Consider the following 12100-nt stretch of genomic DNA (forward strand, 5'->3'; position numbering starts at 1 on the left):
GAGATTTGCCCGACCTTTTACTGCAGAGAGAAAAAACCCCTGAAGAACTACCCAGCCACATCATGGAAGGGGACTCTCCTTCCAAGCAGTAACCTCCCCCTTCCATCCTCTCCACATCCATTCCTGTATGCCATCGAACCGCTGCTCAAAGGTATGTACAGTAAATGGTTTAAAATTGTTTTATATAGTTTTCCGACCAATTTCGTACACATTTAAATAATTATTGTTGTTTAGGTACACGTTTTATTAATATTTTGGGCATTTTGGAGTGCGTAGGAACGTATAAAAATAAATACCATTATTTCTAAAGTTTTGATAAATTGATTTAAATCAAATCTCTGGTAATATGCCTGCAATTAATTTTCCTTATGTAATCCTAAAACCTTTAATTTTTAATAGTTATAGATTTTTAGGATACTTTAAATGACATTTTACCTAATTCTTAATGTTTATGAGAAGCTTTGTAAAAAATCAATCCTTAATTCATGAGAGGCTTAGTAAAAAATAAGTTGATTTGCAGTTGGCATATCAGAAGGGATACCTCTTCCTGTCTTAACCAGGGAAAAAATGCAACAGTAACTCCTTGTGGTCTTATTTAGAGCAATACTAACCTCTGAGAATTCTTTACAAAAAAGACAGGTCTACCTTTCAAGTTTTTACTTCTCTGCCTTGGCTTTGGCCCTAAATGCTATGAAAAATCCTTTTTATTTTAACTGAAGCTGTACTTTTTGACCCTAGTAAATGGTCATATAGTTTGGTCAATGCAAAGCCTGGCCAATTAGTATATATGTTAATTCTATATCTTGTGTATGAAGCAGCTCATTAAAATTAGCTTCAAAGTTAGGTCTTCAAATGTCACATTATACCCAAGTACATACAGTAATCAAATTCCATCCATTAAACTGCTTATGACTAAATGCATTTTTAAATTAAATTTTCTACAAAAGCTGGCAATAAAGACTAACAAATGGAGGCACATGATTACACTCATAACTGTTAATCATAAGTTTATCAATAGGTTAACAATTTAACAATTCCTGAACACTGTTACATTAGACAGAAATGGCTGGATTACTACTAAAGAATATGGGAATTCAGCAGCATACCTATTCCGGAGTCCTGTGCAGTCCACCTCCCTGTAGTAACATCAATATGGTTGCCTAGTAAATTTATAGATGATCTGTGGTCCCAAACAGCATGCATTGCACGCATGGCTACCTAAAAATTTGAGAGGAATTGAAACCGATTTAATAATTACCACAAAATACTAAATAAATAACATAATACTGTACATGTAGAAAATATTTTTTATATGATTGTAAAGAATAGTGAACATTTTGCAACAAAGTATGTAGGCTCTTGTTGATAGATGCCATAAGTTATTGTTGGCATTGCTAATAACTTTACAGCATTTTAAATGTGTCAAAATTTAAATGGAATACCCATATACATGTACAGTACCATAAACACAGGGCTAGAAAATAAGAATTTAAGTCTTCCATACACATCAGTTATCTATAAATAGCTAACAATTGTGGTTTTTAAAATGCTTAATGACAGCAGGTTGCTTTAAAACAAAAACAATGACAGTACTGTATTTATTGATTTTACGAACTCTAAACAACTAAAACTGCACCAAGAAGAGAAAAAATAAGGTTCAGGATTTCAACTACGTAAGTTATTGTAAGGTTATATGGGGAAAAAAAGCACAAATGCTGGCACTCTACCTCTTCATAAACAGTATCCCCAGTGAGTCTTGACAATGAACCAAATTCTATGAGGAATGTGCCAACACCAGCTGTGCAAGTTACAGGTGTTTCACCGTAAGGAACGCCTTCTTTCAAGTTCACTGTACCATAGGGCATTCCTGAGAAAACAACATCCAAGTATTAGTTATTTCTATTGATGTGGTGTTGCTGAAAAAAATACTGGTAAAAATAACACTAAACTATAGTGATATCCATATGCAGTATTGGACAATTAAAAAGAAAACGTCTGAAATAACTTGTTTTACAAATATAAATCACTATTTTATTTGTGTCAACTCCCTGTGAGGCATTTAAACAGGACATGAGGTGGTTCTAAAAAGAATAAGTATTAAATTTTAACTCAGTTTAGTATCAAACTAAATGAGACATCTTCCTATTCATCCCATTACTTATTACTGTACATAAAATAGGGTTTCCATAAATTACTGATATTAAATTGCCTTATTTCTGTGACTATGAGAATAATAAGAGCATACTCAAAAGTATTCCACAGTAAATCTTTATTATTTTAAAAAGAAGTACTGTACAAATTCTTTATTGTTTTTTTAATGTTAATAAAAACTAATTCATAAATAAATCATTTCTAAATATTTATATTAAATATCAAAATATTCTTCATATTTCTATCACCATTCAGTATAGTACCAGAACATGTCTGGGAGATCTAGAATAGGATCTGCTAAATTTTGAACATTTTTACAGTATTGTATTTTTCGTTGCATCTATATACTGTATTGAATATGTACTGTACTGTTGCCAGAAAATAATTCTGCTTTTCAAAATTTTGCTAGTTTAAAGGTTTACCATGACTAGCAGAGGTAAGGGTCAGAACAATGTCCTAGAGACAGACTATATACACTGTACATATGATCAGCAATGATGATGAACCAGCAGGTAGACCTTTTGGTTCCCCCAAAACACCTCATCCATAGCTCACAGGGACAGTGAAGTTATGAATGCTAGTGAAAACTTTTTGGAGCTGCAAGCAGAACTCAAATTTCTGCCACAATCCTAAATGTGAATTTAAATCTGTGATAACCCAGGTACACAACAATCCACACTAAATACAGCACAATTCTTACTCTTAAAGATTTACTGATACAGTAATTAATATGATGAAAAGATACAAAATCCTATACATACAGAACCCAAAACAAGGTAATTTTTTTTGCAGCCAGGGCAAGAGGTTATTGTATCATGTGAAGTTAGAACCATTTTGTAACAAGTTTTACTTTTTTTAAATAACAAATATTTGTGGCAGCTAAATGGGAGTAAAGTTTTCGCAAATGTACAGTTACGCACATTATACTTACCGGTTGGAGTGTCAAAAGCTGGTAAAAGTCTGTTTGCAACATCTTTAGCCATGTTCAACAAAGGACCAGTGCATGGCCACCCCTCTTCCAATTCAAGACCCATTCTGAAAAAGCAAATGAACCCATAATAATCAGAATATTCTAGATGATATTTAGTACATGATTGTAATAAAGAGTACAGTACTACAGATGGAACTTTGATAATACATAGATGTGGTTAAATAATTCGTACCATTATTTTTATTAGCCAAAAAACAAATAAGAAATATACTGTATAAGGCTTTGTATATGTTTACATATGTATGTTAGGTTGCTTAAAGGTGTCTGGTTTCAGTTTCACTTTCATTATAATAGATGCTCACCAGAATAACAGCTTGGCAAGCCCAACCCCCCACTATGGTGCCCAATGACAACAGTGGTGTCTCCAGTAAACAGCTTAAACTCATAGTCCTGGGCTGGGATCGATCTACTGTCATGCAAATGCTAGGCGAACACGGTACCACTGTACTAGCCAGGAGGAATCCATTTTAAATTATATTCTCGTTTTTATCGTCTCTAACATTTCCTTGTCTCGTGTTTATCTGTCCACTTTGTTTTTATTGACTCTAACATTTCCTTGTCTCGTGTTTATCTGTCCACTTTGTTTTTATTGACTCTAACATTTCCTTGTCTCGTGTTTATCTGTCCACTTTGTTTTTATTGACTAACATTTCCTTGTCTCGTGTTTATCTGTCCACTTTGTTTTTATTGACTCTAACATTTCCTTGTCTCGTGTTTATCTGTCCACTTTGTTTTTATCATCTCTAACATTTCCTTGTCTCGTGTTTATCTGTCCACTTTGTTTTTATTGACTCTAACATTTCCTTGTCTCGTGTTTATCTGTCCACTTTGTTTTTATTGACTAACATTTCCTTGTCTCGTGTTTATCTGTCCACTTTGTTTTTATTGACTCTAACATTTCCTTGTCTCGTGTTTATCTGTCCACTTTGTTTTTATCATCTCTAACATTTCCTTGTCTCTTGTTTATCTGTCCATTATTTTTATCAAATTTTTCATAATAAATAATTTTTTTTCACCAATTAACCATGTCAGTGTTCATTTCATTGTGCAGTAATACCTGAGTTTACAAATAACTCATAATACAGTACGTTCATTTCGGTGTACGACCATAAAATTCCAAAGCAGTATACGAGCATAGTATCAGTCAAAAATCAAAAATTTCCATCTGAATCCAAATTTTGGTGGACAAATGCTATTTGAACAAGACTATCCCGCAATGAACAGAATTTCTCTGGTGTAATGAAATACTATACTATTTGCAAGTCTCACATTAATATGCTTTAAATGTTTCATACGAGTTGGGATATGTTTCTATAAATAATATACTGTGCTACTGTAAAATGATATTTTAATTATAAAATAAATTTTTGAATATACTTACCCGGTGAATATATAATAGCTGCTGCTCCAGCGGCTCGACAGAAAACACACACAAAAACTCGCGAGCGATCGCTATGAAGGTTGCGGGTGTGCCCACCAGCGCCAACTATCGGCCAGATACCGCATATACATGTAAACAGACCCAATTTTTCTCATCCCGCTGGGTCTCTATCGGGGAGGAAGGGGGGGCCTTTAATTTATATATTCACCGGGTAAGTACATTCAAAAATTTATTTTATAATTAAAATATCATTTTTAAATATTTAACTTAGCCGATGAATATATAATAGCTGATTCACACCCATGGTGGTGGGTAGAGACCAGAGTTAATTAAGTTTACAGCGTATATGCTTAGAGTTTTTGACAGTTATATCATAACAAAACCCAAATATATAAAGGTACCTGGTAAGGAAGTTGACTTAGACGATTACTCTGCCTTATTAGTCTGTCTTCCTCACGAAGCCCAGCGATCCTCTTAGGATGCTGAAAGATTCCCAGGAGCTGAAGTATTAAGGGCTGCAACCCATACAACAGGACCTCATCAAACCCCTAATCTGGGCGCTCTCAAGAAATGACTTTGACCACCCGCCAAATCAACCAGGATGCGAAAGGCTTCTTAGCCTTCCGTACAACCCTAAAAACAATATTAAAAACATTTCAAGAGACAGATTAAAAAGGATATTGGAATTAGGGTAATGTAGTGGTAGAACCCTCACCCACTACTGCACTCGCTGCAACGAATGGACCCAGTGTGTAGCAGTCCTCGTAAAGAGTCTGGACATCTTTTAAGTAAAATGACGCGAACACTGACTTGCTTCTCCAAAAAGTCGCGTCCATAATACTTTGCAGAGATTCATTTTGCTTGAAGGCCACGGAGGTTGCTATAGCTCTAACTTCGTGCGTCTTAACCTTAAGCAAACATCGGTCTTTCTCATTCAAGTGAGAATGAGCTTCTCGTATTAAAAATCTGATAAAATATGACAAAGCATTCTTTGACATAGGCAATGATGGTTTCTTAACTGAGCACCATAATGCCTCAGATTTACCTCGTAATGACTTAGTACGAGCTAAATAGAACTTAAGAGCTCTAACAGGACATAATGCTCTTTCCAGTTCGTTGCCTACGATCTCTGATAAGCAAGGAATATCAAAAGATTTAGGCCAAGGACGAGAAGGCAGTTCATTTTTGGCCAGGAAACCAAGTTGAAGTGAACAAGTGGCTTTTTCTGTAGAAAAGCCGATGTTCTTACTGAAGGCATGAAGTTCACTGACCCTTTTAGCCGAAGCCAAGCACACTAGGAAAAGTGTCTTGAGGGTGAGATCCTTCAGGGAGGCTGAAAGTAATGGCTCAAACCTGTCTGACATGAGGAACCTTAGGACCACGTCTAAGTTCCATCCAGGAGTTGCCAAACGACGTTCCTTAGAGGTCTCGAAAGACTTAAGGAGATCTTGGAGATCTTTATTGTTGGAAAGATCTAAGCCTCTATGTCGAAAGACCGGAGCCAACATGCTCCTGTAGCCCTTAATCGTGGGAGCTGAAAGGGAGCGAACCTTTCTCAGATGTAAAAGAAAATCTGCGATTTGGGCTACAGAGGTACTGGACGAGGACACAGATGCTGACTTGCACCAGTCTCGAAAGACTTCCCACTTCGACTGGTATACTCTAATGGTAGAAGCTCTCCTCGCTCTTGCAATCGCACTGGCTGCCTCCTTCGAAAAGCCTCGAGCTCTTGAGAGTCTTTCGATAGTCTGAAGGAAGTCAGACGAAGAGCGGGGAGGCTTTGATGGACATTCTTTACGTGGGGCTGACGTAACAGATCTACCCTTAGAGGAAGACTTTTTGTAAAGTCTACCAGCCATTGAAGTACCTCGGTGAACCACTCTCTCGCGGGCCAGAGGGTAGCAACCAACGTCAACCTTGTCCCTTCGTGAGAGGCGAACTTCTGCAGTACCTTGTTGACTATCTTGAATGGTGGGAATGCATATAAGTCCAGAAGAGACCAATCCAGTAGAAACGCATCTATGTGGATTGCTTCTGTATCTAGGACTGGAGAGCAATAGATTGGTAACCTTTTGGTCAACGAGGAGGCAAAGAGGTCTATGGTGGGTTGACCCCAAGTAGCCCAAAGACTCTTGCCCACGTCCTTGTGGAGGGTCCATTCCGTGGGTATCACCTGACCCCTCCGACTGAGACAGTCTGCCAAGACGTTCAAGTCCCCCTGGATGAATCTCGTCAACAGGGAGATGCCTCGATTTCTTGACCATAAGAGAAGGTCCCTTGCGATCTCGAGCAGCGTGAAGGAGTATGTGCCTCCTTGCTTGGAGATGTACGCTAAAGCTGTGGTGTTGTCTGAGTTGACCTCTACCACTTAGTTTCGAAGAAGCTTTCGAATATCATCAAGGCCAAGTGGACTGCAAATAGCTCCTTGCCGTTGATGTGCATGCTCTTCTGACTTGAGGTCCACAGACCCGAGCATTCCCGACCGTCCAGGGTCGCACCCCAACCCAAATCCGACGCGTCTGAGAACAACACGTGGTTTGGGTTCTTGACTGCTAGGGATAGTCCCTCTCTCAGACTGATATTGCTGTCCCACCATTTCAGGCATGCCTTTACTGGTTCGGAGACTGGGAATGATACCGTCTCTAACGTCTTGTCCTAGTTCCAGTGAGAGGCTAGATGGAACCGGAGAGGCAGAAGGTGTAGTCTCCCTAGTGAGACAAACTGCTCCAGGGATGAGAGAGTCCCTACGAGACTGTTCCAACTCCTGACTGAACAAACGTTTTCTTTTCAGCATTAGTTGGACTTCGAGCAGGGCTTGTTCTATTCGGTGGCAGACGGAAAAGCCCGAAAAAACTGGACTGCGAATCTCCATCCCCAAATATAGAATAATCTGGGATGGGATCAGTTGGGACTTTTAGGTTGACCAAAAGTCCCAACTCCCTGGCCAGACACAACGTCCAATGTAGATCCTGCAGACAGCGAAGACTGGACGATGCTCTGAGAAGCCAGTCGTCCAAGTACAGGGAGGCTCGGATCCCCGATAGATGGAGGGATTTTGCCACATTCCTCATGAGCCTCGTAAACACGAGAAGAGCAGGACTGAGGCCAAAGCACAGGGCTCGAAACTGGTACCCCACATTCCTGTAAACAAACCTCAGAAACGGTTGGGAATCCGGGTGTATAGGAATGTGGAAGTATGCCTCCTGAAGGTCGAGAGAGACCATCCAGTCGCCTTCCATTAATGCTGTCAAGACAGCCTGGTAGATTTCATCGTGAAGTTTGTCTTGACAATGAACACATTGAGCGCACTTGCCTCTTACGTACTCCTGCAGTGAACATGGCTGCCAGATCATTGGAGCCATCCCTGAGGGACTTGTTCCTGCAGAGAACGTGGCTGTCAGATCATTGGAGCCATCCCTGAAAGCCTTGTTTATGCATGACATAATTGTACAGCAAAACTTCAAACGCTCGAGAAAAAGAAAAGAAAAAAAAAAAAAAAAAAAAAAAAAAAAAAAAACTCCTAACAGGAGATGGTCTAGCTCTGAAGTCGACCATAAAATCTTGGAGCGTCTCATGGCCAGGCGCCAGGGAGAGTCTATGAGGTTTGAGAAGTCTATCTGGGCAGAGGCAGGAACTCCCAAGCCGAGAACTTCTCCCGTGTCATATCAGACTCTCGCTCTATAAGCCAGCTTAAAAGTAGGGAAAGCAAAGGCTGTCTCCCCCAAACTCCTCCTGGTGATAAACCAGTCGCCTAGCAAACGTAAAGCTCTCTTAGAAGAGCGAGAGAGCACTAGCTTATAAAACAACGGCTTCGAAGTAGCTAGGCCTAGTGTAAACTCTGACGTTTAGGCGAACGAGGAGCAGCAGTTACAAAAAGATCCGGACAAAGATCCTTAAAAATCAGCATGATTTATTTAAAGTCCATAGAGGGCTGAGCAGCTTTAGGCTCCTCTCCGTCTGACAGAGTCCTCAAGGGAATATCAGTAGGAGGGGGAACAGCAACTTCCTCATCTGAAGGAACCTTGTCCGACAATAGCCGAGTCTCAAGCAAGGGAGAGACCTGCCGTGGTGGCAATGCTTGACAAGCAGAGTCCACACGCAAAGGAGCAACAGTAGCAGTCAAGGACGCTATGTCATGTAACTGCTTAAAGGACTGACCAGCAACAACCAACAGGTGCGGGAGGACGCTCGACGTCAACTCGAGACTGCCTTGACTGCCTAGACTGAGCAGTCAAAACAACTCTTGACTGCGGTGCTTGACGCTCAACGTCAAAACAAGTCAACTTCGCTGGTTGGCGAACGTCCTGAACGTCAACAAGAGCATGCGGCAGCGGCTGAACGTCCACAAGCGGCTGAAAGTCAACACTGGACTGATCGAGTGAGGCTCTACAAAACGTGACTGACGTGACTTTGTAACGTCAACGTCAACAGGACGAGCAAAGGTTCGTTTGGGCGGCTGACGGCCAGGATCTCGATCAGCTAAGCGGCGAGGATCATCGTGAACCTGCTCAGCAGAATAGTCCTCCATAAGAGAGGCAAGCTTATTCTGTATGTCTTGCCGTACAACCCATTTAGGATCAACGGGAATGGTTGCGGTAAGAGACGAGGGTAACGTCTGTGACTGCAAAACCTTGCCTACAAAAAGACTCTCGGAGCCTGTGTTACGCTTTAGTTTAGGCGGCGAGCAGTCTTCCGATGACTGCATAGGGTCAGAGCTGTCCTAATAGTTAAAACCAGGACGCTGGACCTGTCCTGAAAGGACTGACTTTCGCTTAAAGGGCCTCGAAACCTTGTTCCACGGTTTCTTATGCGAAAAGCCTTCGGATGACGAGGAAAAAATCGTCTCGCTCGTCTTATGGTAGGGGCGGTGTTGATGAGACACGCCTGAAACCATAGAGGGAACGTCTGTTCGCTGATCAAGTCCTCTCGAACCCATAAGTCGTACGACATTACTTCTCCCCTGGGCTTGGGAGCTTGCAAGAGGTCTCGGACTAGGCGAACGACAGGCACGAACAGACGAACCCTCGGTCGCAACACTGATAACACTTTGCGCAATTATCACTTTATCACTACGATTTTCTGTTTTGCACTTATTTCACTGAAATCGAATTTTTTAACAATTCACATTAGGTATGAATAAAACTGATTTCTACCTGAAGCATGCAATTCTACCTCAAAAGGTTATAATTGCGAAATCAGTCGTATAATGTAAGCACATTAATACAAGCAAAGAACAGTAAACATATTTTAAGATAAAAAGATCAGTGGCTGGGAAGGAGACTAAACACTAGTTCATTCAAAACTACGTTTTCAATCTCTCACCGTACAGTGCCTTGGGACGAGAATAAAAACTAAAAACGTTTTATCCTTTCTCCCCGTACAGAGACTAGGGACGAGAGTAAAAAACTGACTCGAGAACAACGTTACTCGCTTGGGACGAGAATAAAGATCGGAACGTTCTCTCTCCTCTCTCTCTCTCCGTCTCTATCTCTCTCTCTCTCTCTCTCTTGATTTCGCACCGAAGAGAAGAGCCCACTTACCTTTCGTCAATAAACAGGTTATTTGACCAAAGGAAAAAACTGAAAGGTTTTTCAATTAAAAAGTTCCTTTAAAATGGTATTTAAAACATTTAAGCTTTGGAAGAAGAATGAACAAAACGTCAGAATCGATTTACTCTTTCTGCAAAGTGAAACCGTGATACTCTCTCTCTCTATCGTAACGATAGAGCGCAAACTGCTTAGCATAAATAAACTAAACGTTAGTTCATCTTTGAAACAGTACGAAGACTATTCAAAGAAAATCTTTCATAAAATATCTACTAAAAAATATTCATTTAATAAGTTTTAAATCATTTGCTCTGTAAAAGTTATTTACGATTGAAAGGGCTCAACGTTGTTTAACTTCGGTTTCCAAGTTAGGACCGCCTACTCTCAGGAAAGGTCGCATATAAACAAATCATTAAAATTTATCTTGATGTTTATTATAAATGGAAAGCTAATCGAAGAGGCCTAATAAAGGCGGTTGAGATATAAAATATATAGAGGAAAATCTATAATTAATTATTAACGTGATAAGATAATTGCTAAAAGCCTAAAACACACTTCCGTACTAAGGGAAGGGTCGGCCATTTAAAAGTCAAAGAAAGTCCTAAAAACAATCCAAAGTCATCAAAAATTAAATCTATCCAAAAACGAGTTCAAGATTTAAGTTGAAGATAAAACACCTGCACTGCGAAAGCTCAAACCAAAAGGAAGTACTTCACCAAATATGTTGAGAAAACTCCAGGTTATACAGCGAGTATTGATACGTCTTGTCGTTAAGGCCGACAGAGAAAAAATTGGGTCTGTTTACATGTATATGCGGTATCTGGCCGATAGTTGGCGCTGGTGGGCACACCCGCAACCTTCATAGCGATCGCTCGCGAGTTTTTGTGTGTGTTTTCTGTCGAGCCGCTGGAGCAGCAGCTATTATATATTCACCGGCTAAGTTAAATATTTAAAATATTGTATTATCTCTTATATGTGTTCTCTTTGTGACAGCTGAAATTCAATTGAGGTTAGAGAGAGCTGGAATGGTGGGGATGGGCACCCAGAAGCCGACAGAGTAACTACCCTGTCTTGTTTACGTCTAGTTAAAAAGTTTAACTGCCGTATTCTAGCCTTCACTGTTATTCTTCTCCATAGAAATAAAGAACAAACGATTTGTATTTGTATAAGAACAAATAAATATTAGCATTGTCTTCTATGGCAAATCATATTTATCTAGGAAAATAGAGTAAAAACTAACAATACAGATTATACAATGAAAAACACTGGAATCTATGCATTCTTAGCAAAACAGGAAACCCTATTATGTTTCATGTAAAAATGCAATGTAGCAACATATGCAACAACAGTTGTTTTGCATGAACACATTTCACACATTTATAAAAAAAAAAAATCATCATAAAATAATTTATAATAAAAACTTACTTTCTGGACATAAGGTGGGCACTCAAAAGGCCACCAACTATCCTGATATTGGTTTCAAACACAGAAACATTGATGTCAAGGTCAAAGTTGGCCTTTTCCAATAACAGTGCAGCTACTCGTTGGAATTCAGTCTCATTTCCCATCACGGCCAATGTGTCAAGAGCATCAATCAGTGTCAGAGAATAACTGAAAGTAAAAATCATACAAGAATAATTATTGTCATTATCATGGTAATAATGGTTTAACCAAACAATTGAGTGTAATATAATTTAATTATTACCATCCTATAAAGCAAAAATAGTAGAGAAGGGATTTTGACAAAGGAAAAATCAATTTCTGGGCGAGGAACCTGTGTCGCCCCGTGAAATGCTCCTTAAAGCACCATTTCAAAGGTATAAATACTGCTAAATATACCAGAGAAAAAAGTTGCATGGAATGCCAGGAATATATTCAGCTCGCTCACCCCTGAAGGGTGTCGGTATTAAAACTGGGGCGAGTGATACCACTACCAGAGGTCCCTTTCCAATTAGACTTCTCCCTCCTCAACATCCCCCGTTACTACGAGGTGTTGTTCACTACAGCTACTGCCCCCCCCCCCCCCCCCCC

The 12100-nt window shown here is 39.7% G+C and overlaps 1 protein-coding gene across 1 annotated transcript in view; it reads right to left on the minus strand.

Annotated features, from left to right (window-relative positions):
* Edem1 (ER degradation-enhancing alpha-mannosidase-like protein 2) overlaps window positions 1-12100 on the minus strand; it is a 55521-nt gene that overhangs the window by 19500 nt on the left and 23921 nt on the right. Inside the window, exons 3-6 of the mRNA XM_068372276.1 lie at window positions 11495-11680; window positions 3083-3186; window positions 1728-1867; window positions 1107-1218 (exon numbers count right to left, since the gene is read on the minus strand). Coding sequence (XP_068228377.1) covers window positions 1107-1218; window positions 1728-1867; window positions 3083-3186; window positions 11495-11680 — 542 coding nt within the window. The remainder of the gene's footprint in view (window positions 1-1106; window positions 1219-1727; window positions 1868-3082; window positions 3187-11494; window positions 11681-12100) is intronic.

This window comes from Palaemon carinicauda, chromosome 4 (genome assembly GCF_036898095.1).
Source record: "Palaemon carinicauda isolate YSFRI2023 chromosome 4, ASM3689809v2, whole genome shotgun sequence".
NCBI classification, from domain to species: domain Eukaryota; kingdom Metazoa; phylum Arthropoda; class Malacostraca; order Decapoda; family Palaemonidae; genus Palaemon; species Palaemon carinicauda.